This window comes from Poeciliopsis prolifica, unplaced genomic scaffold (assembly GCF_027474105.1).
Source record: "Poeciliopsis prolifica strain line A6 unplaced genomic scaffold, Auburn_PproV2 SCAFFOLD004, whole genome shotgun sequence".
Classification (NCBI taxonomy): Eukaryota; Metazoa; Chordata; class Actinopteri; order Cyprinodontiformes; family Poeciliidae; genus Poeciliopsis; species Poeciliopsis prolifica.
Window position 1 is genome coordinate 19,360,548 of NW_026562379.1, and position 19,022 is coordinate 19,379,569.

General features: G+C 42.4%; 1 protein-coding gene across 1 annotated transcript in view; it reads right to left on the minus strand.

Annotated features, from left to right (window-relative positions):
* Positions 1-14,395: 14,395 nt before the first annotated feature.
* dlc (deltaC) overlaps positions 14,396-19,022 on the minus strand; it is a 279,279-nt gene continuing 274,652 nt past the window's right edge. The window contains exon 10 of the mRNA XM_055028460.1: positions 14,396-15,413. Within this exon, the coding sequence (XP_054884435.1) occupies positions 15,408-15,413 (6 nt within the window). The 3' untranslated portion in view covers positions 14,396-15,407. The remainder of the gene's footprint in view (positions 15,414-19,022) is intronic.

Consider the following 19,022-nt stretch of genomic DNA (forward strand, 5'->3'; position numbering starts at 1 on the left):
ATTTTCCTCTTCATGGAAACAGCAGAAAGGATCATGAGCCCAGCAAACATTCCTCAGGTTCCCGGTGATGATGATGCAGGCATCGAACATTCAGGCTGAATCTGTTTCTCTGCTCTGGTTCCACCACAGCAGCTGATCTCATTAACTTCCTGCTGAGAAATCTGCTGTGACCAGAACCAATCATCACTTCCTGCTCTGCAGCAAACTCACCACACCTTCAATCAGTTTCAGCTGAAGTCTCTCTATGAAATCATCTGTGCAGCTGAGCAGGAAGGAAGATCCTGAATTAAAGAGAGACAAGTCAATACTTCTAGCTACCAGGTAGCCACACTAACCGCTGAACCGCCACGCTAACTGCTGAACCGCCACGCTAACCGCTGAACCGCCACGCTAACCGCTGAACCGCCACGCTAACCGCTGAACCGCCACGCTAACCGCTGAACTGCCACGCTAACCACTAACCACTGAACCGCCACGCTAACCGCTGAACTGCCACGCTAACCACTAACCACTGAACCACCACGCTAACCGCTGAACTGCCACGCTAACCACTAACTGCTGAACTGCCACGCTAACCGCTGAACCGCCACGCTAACCGCTGAACTGCCACGCTAACTGCTAACCACTGAACCGCCACACTAACTGCTGAACTGCCACGCTAACCACTAACTGCTAACTGCTGAACTGCCATGCTAACCACTAACCGCTGAACTGCCACGTTAACCTCTGAACTGCCATGCTAACCGCTGAACTGCTACGCTAACTGCTGAACCAGAACTAGTTTCAGCTAAATATTTAGCCTACATTCTGAATATTTAGCTGGGATGTTTATCTAAATTTTATCTTCCAATTAAATATGTATTTTGAAGCTAAGTAGTGACAGCCAGGGTTAATAAATCAAACTAAATATTTAGTTTGAAACTGTAACATTTACCACTGAATATCACAGTAAAAATAAATCCTTATTTTTCTTTCATTTTTGACTGAAAGTTAAAATGGCTTCCTGCTTTCATTCTGCTTCCTGCAGAACATTGAAGAGGAAATTACATGCAGACGTGAATAAAATCGGCTGCATCAGGAGCTCAGCGCCGCGCGGAGTTAATAATCCATCATTCAGGTTTCAGGCTGTTCAAACATCTTCCTTTTGCTTTCGGACTCACAACCTGTCCCACAACAGGACGTGAGGTCAGAGGTCAGCGCTGGGACAGAGCCGATCAGGAAGTGTCATAACTCTTTAACTGGACGAAGTGAGACAAACAAGAACATGAAGAGTGACGAGATGAAAACATCCAGAGCAGCTTCCTGTTTCAGAGCAACACAAACAAAATGATATTTATGCTCCAGCATCTGAGCGAACATTTCAGAACTTCACTTCAGGAAGTTCTGATGGTTCTGGATCACAGAGAATCAAAACCCAACAGAACATCAGAATATTACAGATCAAGAAATGAAACGTTTCTCTCTCTGTTGAGGCTCTGTTGAGATTCAGGAAGTCCAGTTTGCTTCATCTTCATCGTTGGTTCTGGTATCCCTCATCTTCCTCTCTTTTTGTCTCTACTGCTCTCTACTGGAATAATGTCCTGTCTGACTTTTTCCTTCCACTAAATTTCTGTGAGCTTGCTTGGTGCAGCACTCTCTGAATGAGCTGCTTCTCTGTGTGCCCTCCTGGTGGAGGCGGTCCACTGTCTGGACGCCCTTTGACCTCTACAGTTTGGACTCAGCCAGCGAATCAGGAGGTTAAACTGAGTCTGAATGTTGATTTTATTCTCTAATAAAGTTCAAAGAAAAAAAGAAAAATTAGAGAATGGGACTTTTCTCTTCTAAAGAGCCTAGTGATGGATTTAGTAATTATGTTCCTCTTGGGCCGATTGTAGAAGAGATGATTAGAAAACATGGGGAATCATGTGTTCAGTATTTGCCACAATGGCATCTTAAATTTGGATTTCCTAAATATGGGTCATTTGAACCCGAGCATTTGATGGAATTGGAAGAAAAATTAGTGCTACAGAAACAACAGCTGCTGAAACAAAAAAAAAATCTCACTTGACCATTTACAAATAATGTATGCACACACGGACACACTTAGAGTTTGGAAACAGGAATCACAAAACAAACAAGAGCAGAAAAATGAGAAAGCTAATGATTGTTTTTCTCTCTTCCCAACATGTCAACCTGCTGCGATGAGCTTGCATCCAGCGGCACCAACGGGTTCACCTGGCATCGCTAGACTCTATCCAGCTCTTCCTCCTTACCAACCATCAGCCTCACTGAGGAAAGACCTTTTTTTGGACATTGATGACCATTATCCCTACGGCCCGAAGACTGAGGAGGAAGACATTATGCCTCCCCTGGAGGGGGAGGAAGAAAAGACTGTTTTTACTCCAGTTGCTGAGAAACTCTACAACACCAGCCTAAGTCTTCACCAGGTGCTTCGACTGATCTTCAGTGTCCCATGTATGGACCGTGAGGTTGAAGAGACCCAACTACACAATTCTGCCAACTCACCATGCTTCATCAGGCTGCCCTGAACATCCACAGCCACAGCAAGGACAGTATGGGCAGTCACAAAGCAACACACTGCCTGATGTTTGTTTAATCCATGGACAACAAGGACATTGGGCCAGAGACTGCTTCCAGAGACAATTCAGAAACAACCAGGAGGTTGCACAGAGGCCGAGGAGGAAGATTTGATGTCAACCATAGAGGCTTCCCCAGATGGGTCAAGTTTTCCTTTAAGAGGTGGATTTACAGGACATCGTGGAGGGTATTCCAGCTAACTAGACCTGGTGCCGTTGGAGCAACCTCTGGTTCAGCAAATCGCAAGTACCAACACACACAACACATATGTAAAATATACAACTGAAATACACCAAGTCCTCCCCATGCTCACTATTTCTGTCTATTAAATGTTCAGACACGGGGCTACGTGTCCATAACAAACTCCAACTGATTTAATTTGTTCAAAACACCAAGTCTGCTCTACATTTTTAAATGGTTGATTACAGACCGACAATCTGAGGCCATTTTGCAAATGGCTCGTGAAAGAGTCCCTCCCACTTCCACTGTGATGTAGATAGATCCAGCTGATGAGCTGAGTGACTCCTCCCTTCTGACACGCCCATCTTTGCTGCATGCAACTCAAATATGCTGGTCCGCTGAGACCTGCTTTTTTTTTTGCTGATTGTCACCTGAGCAACTGAGCTTCTTCACACTGACTGATTTTTTTTTTAAATTTATTTCCTTATGTCTCTTTGGCAAAACATCCAGGAGACGGGTGGAAAACTTTTGGCCCTCTAGCAAAAGCAACACATGAAACAACTGATTGTATATGTCACTCAGAAAGTATTTATTTTTTGCCATCACCATGATTTGCTTCTTACAAATATGATGTGGGCTTAATAATAAAAAAATAATAATAAAAAATGAAAAACCAATTCACATAATGCCCAAATCAAATTGTTACTATCCCAATCAAAAACAATACCCTTTCAAACCAGAAGCTGTGAAGAAACTCAGTGCTCCTGATCAACCTGTTGAGTGGAGGTTTGTTCAAGATCTTAGAGAAGTTAACAGGTCTGTCATTGCCAGAGCAGCTATTGTTCCAAATCCATACACTATTTTATCACAAATTCCAACAGGCAGCATGTTTTTCACAGTCATTGATTTAGCAAATGCTTTTTTCAGTGTTCTCATTCACCCAGAAAGCCGGTTCTGGTTCACTTTTCAGTTTAATGATAAACTTTACACATTTACAAGACTTTGTCAGGGCTACTGTGAGAGTCCAACCATTTTTCACCAAGCATTAAATGACAATCTTTCACATTTGACACTCGCACCACAGACAGCTCTTTTGCAGTATGTTGATGATTTATTATTGGCGGCTCCCAATCAAAATCTGTGTGTTTCTGAAAGCATGAAATTACTTCATTTCCTAGCAGAAAATGGTCATAAAGTTAAAAGAAGCAAATTGCAGTTTGTGCAGCCTTCTGTGTCTTTTCTGGGTCATGTGATTTCCTCCGAAGGCAGAGCTATCTCCAGCAACCGCATTGAAGCGATTGTGAACATACCTCTCCCTCAAACGAAGAAACAACTGATGTCCTTTTTAGGACTCTGTGGCTATTGTAGGCATTTCATACCGGGTTATGCTGAGATTGAGAAACCTCTTAGAGAAGTATGTCATGACAAGGGATTTGGATTATTAATGAGCTCACACATTTTACATAGGATTGAAGTAAAATGTGAATTGAAGTTGGTTTGACGTCATTCAAAGCGCTGAAAAAACACCTGCAGACACCTCAAACTCTGGGATTTTTCCCGATCTTTCCTGAATGTTTTATAGAGATGGTTAGATGAGAAGAGGGTTTTTGTTTTGCTCCATAAACATGGTGATAAATTGAAATTGGTCACCTATTTTCCAAATTAGATCCTGTAGCAGCTGCATTGCTACAAAGTTTGCGCGCAGTGGCAAGTGCAGAAGGGGCTGTTATGGCATCTCCAGACATCGTGGTATTCTAATCTGATTTTGTACGCTTCAATTGACCAGAGGTAATTCCTATAACATACAGCTGTGATAAATTTGAACTTAGACAGATTAAAATACCTTTAGTTGTCCAGGGACTATTAGTTATAACAAAACTGTTTTTTTAATTAATTAAGTGCTTCAGCAGAAACATGATAAATTATGTGCTGTAATTCTAAATTATATTGAGATCTCTTCTGTATGTGTACACAAAGCTGAATTTTAAAACAGGATCCTGTACATTAGAGTTGAATTTAAACATTGATATATGTTGTTAAAAGTACTTTTCTCTATTTGAAGCTTCATGTAAATTTGGCCATTTCAATTTAAGAAAATATGTATATAAAATGAGCACTGACTGTAAGTATTTGACTGTAATGCAAATCTGACTGACTGACTTCTGATGGCGTCCAACGTTTGTTTGTGTCTGTTTCATGTTGGAGTGAATGTTTGTTTACATGTAATGTTTGTTTACATGTAATGTTTGTCTACATGTTCTGTGTTTAATAAACATTGAACTAATATGCGCATGCGAAGAAGATAAAAACATAATCTTGTTTGCAGGATTTCTCAAACACCGGAATGGGACCACCGATGAAACCTGGATTTATTTTAATAACATGTAATGACAACACGATTAACTACTGAATTTCTCTAACAGATCAATTAAAGACGACAGGCCCAAGGAGGACGACTTGGGCCAGCGAGCAAACCATTACATAATGTCCAGCCTGGAGATTTTTTGTTTACTAAAAATTTCAGGAGGAAGAACCGGCGTTCCCACAGCTGGCTGGAACCGTTTCAAGTGCTTTTGACGACACACACCACTCTTAAGGTCACGGAGGGGTCGACCTGGGTTCACACCAGCCACTGTAAGAAGTTCACATCCTGCGGGTTCCATCGTCACATCCTGCGGGACCAGTCCAGAGCCCAGAGAACGAGGCTCCACCAAGCACCTCTGAAAAAATAGAGTTGCCAACACAGCTCACTCAGTAGGTTGGACCACGCCTAGCTGAGGCAGCATTAAGAACATGGATGGGCCGAGGCAGCGTCACAGAACACCGACGTGGATTAAGGATGCCATACTATGCTGATCACATGCATGCAGTTCCAGAAGGCCCAGCAGAACTCAACAGGAGCAGACGCTCTACCAACCGTGAGATACAATTGTGTGAACAAAAGCAGGCTTCAAAAGGGGGCCTTCAGGTGTGTGTGCCCTGATTCTTCAGTTGGCCTCATGATTCCCTGGTCAGCCTTGAACACCAATACTGGATCAGGTAACGGACAGAACTACAAAAAATGTAAGTGGTACATGACGAATGAGGTTAGGATCACGTCTGCACTCGTAGCAGATGAGGGAAACATCTGGACGCCGAAATGGGGAACAACTCCCTACGCCAGACAACATATGAAACTTTTTACGATGGGTAAAACGACGCAAAGACTACACATCACGGTAAACACAGTGAAAGGTTCAATCATACCACCCTCATCTTTGCCCATATTGTCTAACTGTTGGAGGTTTTACCTATACTCATTCATCAGGAAAGGATCCACAATTTCTTTTTGTTCTTTGTGAGGGGGGAATGTTACTGTTGTCTCACCATATTCTCCACAGGTATTACTGTTTTAGACAAACTCACGGCTGATGACTGGTTCAGAGTAACGACAAGTATATCATTTTCTACAAATATTTGGTTATTATTGGCTGAAAGTGCTGTGAATGTATCTAATACTGACTGTGTTGTCTGCATGGGACCACGTCCTGTGCTTAGGATAATCCTGGCCCTTCTTTCTTTTCTTCTTTCTTTCTCGATGTCATGTCTAAAACTAATCCATCTTCCCATTGTAACCAGTGGGACAGTGTTTACCCTCTCACTAAAACTGATCTTAGAAAACCAGTGTTTTCAAAAACTAGCAAAAGCTAATTTCACATGCATTATTATGACCAGAACTCTTAAATTAGAAAATCTCTATTTACAAAATTGTTCAAATATAATTCGGGTGCCAGCAGATTTTAAACCAATTTCCAGAAGCGATGTTTGGTGGTGTGGTGATTATTACAGATTATTTGATGGGTTACCAAAAAACTCAGCTGGTCTGTGTGCACTCGTAACACTCTTGTTACCAGTTTCTATTTATAGGATGCAGGTTAAAGATGCGACTAATGGTCTGGACCGTTTCCAGTTTCTCTTATCTAACTGGCAACGTACAACAAAAAGCCCTCCTTAGAAATTTATGTAAGTTCCGAGAGACACCAGTTATATTAGTTTGGATCTTTATCTAAGTTTCCCTAACTTGGAATCTACTCTAAATGTTCATGCTATATCTAATATTTCATACGTCTAAAGGTTAACTATCTCTATAGTTATGCTAACTAGACTTATATTCTCAACACCCCCTTGCAAAAAACTGTGCATACTTATGCCCGGTTGGATAATGATCCTGTGCAGTCGTCCGTTTCTGATTCTGTCTCAAATGCTTTGTTGACTACAACTGTGGCCCAGTTCCATGGGCCTCCTAACTCGCCTGATGTTGAGGTTGAATTTGTTTTCTCTAGCGACCAAGATTTTCTCATTATCCCAAGTACAAGTAAATTGACACTTTCTTTTGATTGTTATCTTTAATGTGAAATTTTTGCTTCCAGGTTTTTGCTTTGCTTGATGTCACAAGAGGTCAAAATACTTGCTGAAATACTCCTATGATGTTCATATTTGCAACCATTACTTGATGGCGAAGGTGACCTGATGTTTTGTGTTTCTCAACCTGTTTTGTTGCATTACTCCATTATTATTACAATTTAAACTCATTTTATATTAAATTCATTTTATCATTTTATCAGTTGCTTCATTTTACCATTCAAGACATTTTATCATTTATGGATTTCATTCACTTGATTGTTTTTTGCTCCCAGAAAAAAAAAGGGTGAAATTGTGAAGAGGTTTTATTCGTATTAAATGATGTTCCTTTATGTGTCATATAAATGTAATGTTTTTTGAATCACAGTCAAGGTGTTTTTCTGTGCAGCTGGAAACGGTGTACAAACTAATGAACCAAGATGTGTCTACTGAAGTAAGTTTCCAGGGTTGCTGAACTTCCCCAGACAGTTATTTGGGAACTGGCTGTTTTTCCCGTGGCCTTCCCTGCATGGAGATAGAGTGTTTAGTTTTCACCTCCCGTAAACACTACAGTGAATGAGCATACAAGGTTTCGTATGTTTTCCTTTGTTTCTTTTGTTTGGCCTTGGAAGATCGAGTCTCCGCCTCAGTAGTAAAGAGAGATGAATAAAGTAATTATGCAACTCTGGGTTCCTCAGAGCGGATCCTAATTTGTGCCTAATGCAGTATATTTCTTGCTCTCCGTCTGCAGATGTATTAAAGATTGTTTTTGCTCCCTGACTTTTGTCTGGATCTCAGTCTCTGAATTGTGCACTTCACAAAATATTTCTGTCTATGAAATAAATAAGTAAAGAATCAAACATTTTGTAAGTTTAGAGGATTCAGAGTTTATCTGTTTCCATCCAGGTTACAGAAAATAAATGTTCTGCAGCAAAAAGCTCCAGTGGAACCAAAATGGACGGCCACCACGTCCCAACACGGCTGTGATGTCAGCAAGGAGGTGGTGGAGTCAAGCTGTGGGCCCAAATCATGGGGAGAGAGAGAGAGCTGGTCGGCCCGTTCAGAGACCTGAAGGTGTGAAAATGACCTCAGCAAAGTAAAGAGACTGATCACTTTCTGTCATAGTTCAGAAAGACGAGCCGGATCTTCAGCAGCAAAACCATCTTCATGCAGGACGATGAACCATCTCATGCTGCAAGGACTAACACTGTGTCTCTGGCTGCTATGGGCAGAAAGGGGAGGAACTCATGGTGTGTCACCATCCTCCTCTGAACTTATCGAGAAGCTGTGGAGTTTCCTCCAGGAGAAGATCTGAGGGTTTAATGCAGGTCATATCAAGCAGATCTGGGAAGGTTTTCTGACATCCTGCAGAGAAATTTCAAGCAGAAACTTTCATCAAACTCACAAGTTCAATGGATGAAGAATTGAGCAGTGAAACCAGAGAAGGTCCAACATTAACATGTCACTCGTCTGTTAAGAAGTTTTTAACTGAAATAGCTTTTGATTTTAGTACTAAATGCTGCACATTCAAAGAATGACCGTTTGCAGTTCCTTATAATCCATTAAATGTTTAGAAAATCTGCTGCCATAATAATTTGGAATAATAAAATATTTTTATGTTTGAAAAAAATCCTGTTCTTATTTTGAGATTTCTTCAATAAAGTCTGATTTCTATGCTAACAGTTCATGACTTGGAAATTAAACTGACCCTCTAAGAGAATCAGAAAGTATCACTGGCATGATAACCCCACCCACCCAACCTTTACCCTAACCCCAACCTTTACCCCAACCCCAACCTTTACCCTAACCCCAACCTTTACCCTAACCCCAACCCCAACCCTAACCCCAACCTTTACCCTAACCCTAACCTTTACCCTAACCCCAACCTTTACCCTAACCCTAACCTTTACCCTAACCCCAACCTTTACCCTAACCCTATCGTCCTTCCAACCAATCAGACCTTCTGCTTCATGGTGACTTCTCAACCCAGAGCAACTGCAGCTTCTCTTTCCTCTGCTTGTTCCCTGAAGCGGTTCTGATGGGCCGCGCCGGGAAGCAGCTGGAGGCGTTTTCCGGACAATCCGTGTTGATTTGTTTCCGGTGAAGAGCCGGAATAAACACAACGACCTGACATCATCTGCTGAGTTTAAATATTTACTCTGACTGAGTCAAACAGAACCTTCGAACATCCAGAACCTTTCCAGGTCATCGACCCAAATTCATCCCCACCACCAAAGAGTTTAACCGGAAAAATGAAATTCCACTAAAACATGAACTGACATGCAAAATGGGATCCGGATCCAACAGCATCAGAACCAGCAGAAACATTGCTTTAAACTGGTCTGGTTCTGTTGGTTCTGCTGGTTTTCTTGGTTCTGTTGGACTTTGGACCTTCAGTGAGTGTTGTGGGCGGAGCCTCATGTGGTGTTCATGGTCAATATGGAAGAAAATAAGATGAATCGTTGGAGCGCGTCCCGGATTGGCTCTCCGTCCGTCACCCGGAGCCTGCTGCCATGGGAACCGGGGCGTTTCGGGTCACCCGGGCAGCGGGACGACGTGACCACCGGACGGAGAGCAGAGGGAATCGTACCTTCAGATTTTCTGCTTCAGCGAATGACGATTTTCCACATGAAACATTTGCTGCATGAATCACCTGGACAGAAACGTTCATTAAGACGCTGCAGATGTTTATGAGGCTGTAAATTTTGTTTTTCTTCTGAACTAGAAGCTCCTTTTTTGCTGCTGCTGGTCTTCATGAAAACATGAGGAACGGGTCCAGATCCAAACCCGGGTCCAACACAGGCAGCTTCCGAGTGTCTTCCTGGACCAGATAGAACCAGACAGAACCGCAGAGAATGTTTAAGGACTCGTCTTTCAGTCCGAGTTTCTTTGGCTGGATGTTTCTTCACTCCGCCATGAAGATCAGCGTTCAGAGTGAAGCTTCACCTGCAGCCTTCCTCTGAGCCACAGGCTGCTGCAGCAGGCAGCCTGCTGCTGCAGCAGCAGCTGTGCAGGGCGTTCACCGAAACCGCTCACAGCAAGAAAACTTTTATTTGCAAATAAAGGAGAAGGAGAAGGAAACAGGGAGGATGTAGGAAAACTAACATCCAGCAACAAAAACACCTCCATCTGAAGACACAGAACATCAGAAACACCCACAGCATCTGATACGAACCAGCTGGATTTTATGTGTAGATTTTGTACTCATTGAGGAAAAAATATAAAATTATATTATATTTTTAAAGTAGCAGGAGAGGAATGGACCAGAACCAGAATTCTGGACCTGATGGATCCGCAATTCTCTGCTGCTTGTAAATGTTCAGCTGCCTGTGGACCGAGTCACAGGTCGGGTTCTGTTCCGAGTCCCGACTCTGAGGGCCGATAAAAACCCAAATTCTCCATGAGATAATCCAGGAAAATAAAATAATTCAATAAAATGTTTTAGATCTTATTTCACTTTCTGAAGGATCAAAACAGCAAAATGAAAACAATACATTATATTTGATTCTTCAACAAATTGTGAAGTTAATTGAGAAATCTGTCCAGAAGGAAGTTCAAAAACCTGAAGAATTCAGATTAAATCTGAAGAAATTAAAACATTATAAATTCTTTATATTTATGGACTTTTAGGATTTTTATCAAATAAATAATCCGAGCAGCAGGAAAAGTCATCAATAAAAAACGAAATTCAGCTTCAGACCCGAAGCATCCCGGTCCGAGAGACACAGTGTGTGTGTGTGTGTGTGTGTGTGTGTGTGTGTGTGTGTGTGTGTGTGTGTGTGTGTGTGTGTCTGTTTCTGGTACTTTGTGGGGACCATCTCCCTGACACTACGTTGTGGGGACCCACTGATCCTTCTGGGACCGAAGCCTCACAAGGGAAACATTGTCTGTGGGTCAGGGGTCAGTTTTGGTTCGACTGGAGCTCCATGGAAAGTCCCACAAAGACAGACACACAAACGTTAGTTGGGGGTCTGACAGGTGCTGGGCGTCTGTTATGCTCATCATCACCGTGGTGATAACCTCCTCGTCGTCACGCCAACTCTTCCTCCTGACGATGTTCCCACGGTGGGTGGGGTCAAAGGTCGGCTGCTGGACGAGGAGGAAGTTCTGATCAGAACCTCCAGCCTACTTGATCAGTGGTTCTGGTCCGGAGCGGAGCAGCAGGAATCAGAACAACATTAGAATTCTGAGAACCAGCAGAACCAGAACCAGCAGAACCAGAACCAGCAGAACCAGAACCTTTCCCTCCTGCTCTTCCTGTCTTGGATGCTTCAGATGCTCTATGAATTTATTTATTTAGTATTGATCCAATCAGGTGGACAGACGGATGCCGACTTGCCTCAGACAGGTCCGGTTCCGAGCGGTCCAGTTTCTGGACCTTCTGATGTTTCCATGGTAACGGCTGGACATGTTCATGGTGCTGGTTGGATTATTGTTATGATTAAATTTTTCCTCATTAACAGAAACTTGAGCCGACCCATCGGGCCGGGTTCTGCTGCTGGTCTGACCGGGTTCTGCTGCTGGTCTGACCGGGTTCTGCTGCTGGTCTGACCGGGTTCTGCTGCTGGTCTGACCGGGTTCTGCTGCTGGTCTCACCGGGTTCTGCTGCTGGTCGGACCGGGTTCTGCTGCTGGTCTGACCGGGTTCTGCTGCTGGTCTGACCGGGTTCTGCTGCTGGTCTCACCGGGTTCTGCTGCTGGTCTGACCGGGTTCTGCTGCTGGTCTGACCGGGTTCTGCTGCTGGTCTCACTGGGTTCTGCTGCTGGTCGGACCTGGTTCTGCTGCTGGTCTGACCGGGTTCTGCTGCTGGTCTCACTGGGTTCTGCTGCTGGTTGGACCGGGTTCTGCTGCTGGTCTGACCGGGTTCTGCTGCTGGTCTGACCGGGTTCTGCTGCTGGTCTCACTGGGTTCTGCTGCTGGTCTCACTGGGTTCTGCTGCTGGTCTGACTGGGTTCTGCTGCTGGTCGGACCTGGTTCTGCTGCTGGTCTGACCGGGTTCTGCTGCTGGTCTGACTGGGTTCTGCTGCTGGTCGGACCTGGTTCTGCTGCTGGTCTGACCGGGTTCTGCTGCTGGTCGGACCGGGTTCTGCTGCTGGTCTCACTGGGTTCTGCTGCTGGTCTGACCGGGTTCTGCTGCTGGTCTGACCGGGTTCTGCTGCTGGTCTCACTGGGTTCTGCTGCTGGTTGGACCGGGTTCTGCTGCTGGTCTCACCGGGTTCTGCTGCTGGTCGGACAGGGTCAGCGATCTGGGAGGAAATGATTCAAATCATGTTTCTGCTGCAGGTCCTGAGAAGAAAACGCCAGACAACTTCACTCGCTGACCTTTGACCTGGTCTACCCATCGGAAGGGTGTCACTTCCTCCCTGCTCAACCTTTGACCCCAGGGTTGTGACTGCTGATTTTAGGGCGTCACGCCGCGACTTTCATGGAGGGAAAACCCGGATCACCCCAAACACACACACACACCCACAGTCCCCTTCACTCAGGATTCAGTGTGAACACGCTGCTCATTTCCAAAACAAGCTGTGAAGAACAGGAACAGGTCAAAGGTCGCAGACGGTGACAGAGTGATGACAGGTGTGGGAGATCTTCACTCTCAGTCTGTTTTCATCTGACCCGACCTCCTGGGATGCCTGTTCCCCACACACACACACACGCACGCACGCACACACACACCACACACACACACACGCACGCACACACACACACACACACACACACACACACACACACACACACACAGCTCTGTTCTGCAGCCAGAGCTTCCTGAGAAATTTCTCTTCTTGATTGCCAACAATTGAAGAAAAATACATTTCCAACTTTTACTTGTCGCCACATCACTAAAATAAAACCCTCATTTTATTTTCATGAATTTTTTGGGAAATTATATTTTTTTATTGCATACAGTACGGAGCAAAAGTTTGGACACACCTTTTCATTCCATGAGTTTCCTTTATTTTCATGACTATTGACACTGAAGGCATCAAACTATGAATTAACACATGAGGAAATATGTACTAACCAAAAAGTGTGAAACAACTGAAAATGTGCCTTATGTTGTAGTTTCTTCAACGTTTTGCTGAGATCACTGCTTTGCTCTCTCTGCTTCCTCTTGATGAGCTTCCAGAGGTCGTGACCTGAAACAGTTTTCACTTCACAGGTTGATCAGTGGATTACTGCCCTTACAAATAGTCATGAAAATAAAGGAAACCTACTGAATGAGAAGGGTGTGTTAAACTTTTGCTCTGTACCGGATATATATTTTTTTAAAGTCACCTTTTTCCTAAAAGTGCGGCATGCATTTGTGTTCATCCCCTTCATTCTGACATCTCTGTAAAAAATAATAAACTATTTTTAACCATTTTTATAAAACAAATGTATTTAAAAGTTTGACTCCACGGTCATGTTGAATAAATTCGTCCCAATGAGATTCTGTCAGATTAAAAGAAACGTTAAGCAGATATTAAGCCACATTTCTGATCCTAAAGTTTTTTTTATTGTTCTGTGGTAATATTTAAATGCTAAGGGTGTTTTCATCAACTTTAAGAAGAAAATCATGACAAAAAAAGACTTTCAAACATAATAATAAGAATACTTTTTTAATCTGTTTCTCTTTGTGATAAAATAAATTAACTTTTAAATAATATTTTCATTTATGGAGCGAAGCTGAAATATTTAGAATAAATAATTCAGTTCGTCCTGAAACAGAATTTATTTTATTGTCAGATGGGAAAACGTGTCATTTTTTACAATGAAAGTTAAATATTTGCTTTGACTTTTAACTAATGAATCAGTGACTAAAATGTTACATTTCTTTTAATAAATGTAAACAGTGCATCAATAAATCATGTTTTTGTTAGTTTCTAGTTAGTAATTTATGACTTCTTAAACACACTGAGACTTGTCTGCTGCTGGGACTTTAACTAGGCCAGCGCAGTCTGGCCTGATGAAACAGAGCTCCTGAAGCTCCAATCACCCACAATTTGGTACAGAGTAGGACCTGTGATGCTGAGGGCTAAACCAGCAGAATAATGATTATTATTATTATTACAGTCTTTATACATCTAAGATAATAACTGATTAATAAAATTTCTACTTCCAGCATTTTTATTGTTGTAACATAAACCGATCTGGAAAAATGGCTTCATGTGAATCCGGAATATAATCCAGCTCCGTGTTTTAGTCGCAGCTCGGATGATTCAGATTTTCGGTTTCCTGAGGAAAACTGCAATAAAAACAACATACACATATTTTATGATTCGTTTATGAAAAATATATATTTCTTGATTCTGACTGAAACATTAGCAAGAACATATACACAATTCTCTTCCATAAATACAAAATTATTTACAGCAGAGAAAATTAAATATGAAAACCGGCCTCTGGGTGGCATGTACACACTGCCTTGTTTTTAAAATAACACCGGAGACATGTTTTTGGTTTCATATGGACTAATTAGAAAAATACACTGAATATAAAAGACACTGAAGCGTTTTCACTGTCTGCCTGCAGCAGGGAGGTTAGAAAAATCCTGGAGGACAAAACCGAGATCAACACAGTTTCCATCGCATCTTCATATCAACACGTCTTCGGTGATCTGTTCATGACTTCAGAGACTTTTCAACCTGCTGGGGTTTGAATCAGAAAAGCTCCTCTGGTCGGCAGGAGCACCTGAAAAACAAAACAGTTTACTCTGTTTTACATCCTGCAGCTGCTCTTTTCAACGAGAGACTTCCGGGTTTTCTGGTTTGGACGGTGACTGAGAGTCGGCGTTGGGTTTTCCCAGCAGGCTGCTGCATCATGACTGATTCCAGAAGAAAGCAACGAGAAAAAATAATCAGAAAAATATCCAGAGTCATTAAAAACTCTGCAATTTTTAGGCACAAAGTCCAGAAGGTTTAAAGAAAGTTTCAGTTCCTGTAACATCAGGCAGAGGATTTTTGATTATTCTTGTCAAAATATTTTCTAATTCAAGGACAATTTATATATTTGTTTATATAAAAAAGCAAAGAAAGGTCAAAAAGGATTTAAAAGTATTGAAAGATAAATGGTGTGGGACATTCAGTTTATCTGGTCTGTCATCCCAACATTGTCACTATTGAAGCAGAATGAGTCATTGTGGCGATTGCTGGTTTTCAGTGAGCAGCAGCAATAAATATTAAATAAAAACGTGTGTGTAGAATAGATCCTCAGGCTGTTCTGTCCAGGACAGAAACGTTTCAGGCCCTCCAGTGTAAAAGCTCCTCCGCTGGTGCTCTGAAAACTCAAGGTTATACCTGAGAACAAGATACAGAAACAGCAGTTAGTCATCAGCGTACAGGATGACCTTTCCACCCTCAAATCTAAAAAAACAGACAAACTGGGGACTTGGAGCTGATAACGGGTGGATTAGAGTAACGCACATTTAAAGGAGCAAACTAAAGTGAGAACAAGGTGAATAAGAGAAGAAAATGACCACATTGTGAACGGCTTCAGGACCCAACGTCTCTGCAATCTGCAGCTTCCTGTTTGTTTACTAATTGGATTTTTCAGTGAAACAAGGAGCAAAAAGTTATTGGATCTGACATTCATTAAAGAAACATTTTAATAGAAGGTTTAGTCAGGATGGCTGGGACTAGTTCCTGGAACTGAGCCGTGTGCCTTTGAGCAGCAGAAAGAGAGAAAACCTTTAAAGTCTGTAACGCTGTTCAAAAAAAACAAAAAAAAACACGTTTGACCGTTAACAAACATAACCTATGATGAAGTGTTAATATTTTAAAGTCTTTTTAGAGCTCTGACTTCACATGAAGCAATGAGACAGCAAACATGTTTTGTTTAGGGCTTTAGCTTCTTTGCTAACTTTGAAAATGTTTAGCACACTTAACGTACCCCGAGAAAATTCAATTATCTCTAAAGCACTAATTTACTCGCCTGTTTTCAGTTGAATAAAGTTGACATTTTGGTTTTTCTCTTATGAATTCTTCAAGTAGTGAGACATGTACTCTGTACCCAGAATGCATTGCTGTTCTACAGTAAGCACTGAAAAACCCAGTGATGTCCTTCAAGCTTTTTGGCCAAAAGTCAATTAGGCTAAATTAGCAACAAAGTTAGGAAAACTCATCAGCTATGGAGCTGAAGCTGTGGGTGAAAGGTCAGCTCCCTGAAGTGAAACCGTCCAGGAAGGTTTGACTGTTGAGGACCAGGTGCCATGCCGTATCAACATGATAGGAATGAGTGCTTTAGCATTAGCTTCCACTAAACTATGTTGGTATAATACTTTAGCATTAGCAGATATAATGTTTATTATTAGTGGTTTAGGGCTAGCACAGTTAGCTTTTAGCACAGCTAACCCTAACCCAATTATAAAATTGGATTCACAAGTTTGTATTTACTGTTTTTCTCCTGACATGTAAAGTTTTACATAAAGTGGAGACAATCTAAAAGAGAGAGCTATCGCTAACGTCCAGCCAGCAGCTGCATGACCAGCTCTCGTCCTAACTGCTGCAGCAACAGATGGTGAAGGATCACTGAGTTTCTGGAACAATTAATATGATATATAATGTCATGATTCAAAGAAGAAATTAGCAATAATTTCAAATCTTTGCTATTATGTGTTTTTCTAATTACAGTTGTATGATTACTAGATTCTGGTTCAAATAAATCATGAAAATCCACCAGAAGTGGCATTTATGCCGACGATGTGCAGATCGAAACCCCTGAAAGGAAAAAACAGAGGCTGGTCATGAAAACAGTGGCAGCATCATGCTGGGGTCAGCTGGACTCAATCTGCAGAAAAACTAAATATTCTGCTGGTCAACATTTCTGTTTAATTATTAACTTGTTTAATTTGATGATACTTTATGCTAATCTAAATTAATGTGGGATCCTTAGAAAGTTTGGTTGAATATTAAGTCAATTTACATCAAGAAAAAAATAGAAACTAGAAATAACCCAAGAGGTTCTGCACATTTCCTGAAAGCTGCTGGTGGTATCGATGGGTCGGGTCGGATCCAGTGAGGTTAACAGAGTTTGTCACTGTGACGATGGAAAAGTTCAGGCTCTACGCTGACGATGGTCTCGTCTTCAACCTAAAGAGTCTGAAGAGTTTTCACATTCAGCTGGACATTATGTGGAACAAAACCAGGAACAGAAACACGGAAAAAACAGAAAAAACATGGATTCATGAGGAAATACTGAGCTTTGTTGATTTCAAGTTGAGATCATAATTAAAGCTCTCCATGCCTTTCAGAGGAGCTCAGAGGGTTCAAATGGTAAAAAGTCTGAATTTACCAGTCAGAGAAAAATTTTAAACCTTGATCTGATTAACAAACTGGGCCTTAACACTGCAGGAATACTTTTCAATTTCTGAATGTCGCTAGGCCGGGAATCGAACCTGTGACCAGCGCCACGAGGACTGAGGCCTCAAAACGCAGGTCCTACCTGTTCCTGGTTTTGTTGTCACAGATCGGACGGGAACAAGCAGCATGCAGTTTGGACTGAAAGGAAGTTTAAACACTTACCTGCTGTGCCTAATCAGTTCAGTAACATAATCAAGCTGATCGTTTAACAACCTATAGAAGTTGTGCTAAAGTCTGCCGTGTGTCAGCAGAACGACCAGCAAATATCCACATATTGATAGAGATTTGAGTCTCAGTTCTGTTAAAGCAAGTCGGATCGTTTCCTCCCAACCAGCTGTTTGTTACCTGTTGATTCAAACATTTCTACCCAAAAGGAAGGAAAGGTTGTGATTTAGTTCATGGAAACGGGAGCATAAAATAACATGCTGAGTAAATTAAAGATAATTTATTTAAACTATACATGAAATTTTATTGCTTTATTATTATCTGAATTACTCAGAAAACTGTCAGCACCCAGAGACGCGATCAAGGAAGAATTATGGCGAAATCACATCCTGATGCTAACGCTAATGCTAACAATTCCATTAAAACTCAACAAGCAGAAAACCATATGATGACATCACGTGATGATGTCATCGTGATGACATCATCACATGATGGGTGAAAGGGTTCATGCACACATGAGCCCTTGCAAACACACACCTTACACACTTGAACAATATTTGCATTTCACGTGAATATTTGCCGTGAAATGCAAATATTCACGTCATCTGTGTCCCACCGAGACACAGATGACATCACGTGATGTCATCATGTGTTAGGGTTAACCCTAACCCTAACACATTTGACTTTTACATGCAGTGGAAAGTTTGAAATCAGGGAACAGGGAGGATGAACCTCATCTGACCTCTGACCTCTGACCAATTGTCAGAGGTCAGATGAGGATTGGCTAATCGTTGGAAACATAAAAACGACCAAACATCAGGCAACAACATTTTCAGAACCAGGGACGGGTTCTGATGAGCTAACCGGAACCATCAGGACCCGAACCATCAGGACCCGAACCGGAACCATCAGGACCCGAACCGAAACCATCAGGACCCGAACCATCAGGACCCGAACCGGAACCATCAGGACCCGAACCGAACCGGAACCATCAGGACCCAAACCGAACCGGAACCATCAGGACCCAAATCAGAACCATCAGGACCTGAACCGGGCTGCCTGGAACCAGGAAGTCTGAATTCAGCTGAAACCTGATCAGAACCTGGCAGGTCTGGAGGAGAACGGATCCGAAACCCTCTGTGAAGGTGTGACTCTGATCCACTTTTCTAAAAACACAACAGCAAAGCAGCTCGGCTGCCATCTTGGATTCTTCCTGCACGACCCGACAAGAACCGACTCAACAGTCCAGAGTCCAGATGAGGCCAAACACCAACGAGACGAAAGAACCTTTAGATGCAACGATCCTGGGAATTTAAACTGGGAGACTCTGTCAAGAGACGAGTCCCATTGAGACACCGAGTCCCACCGAGACATCGAGTCCCA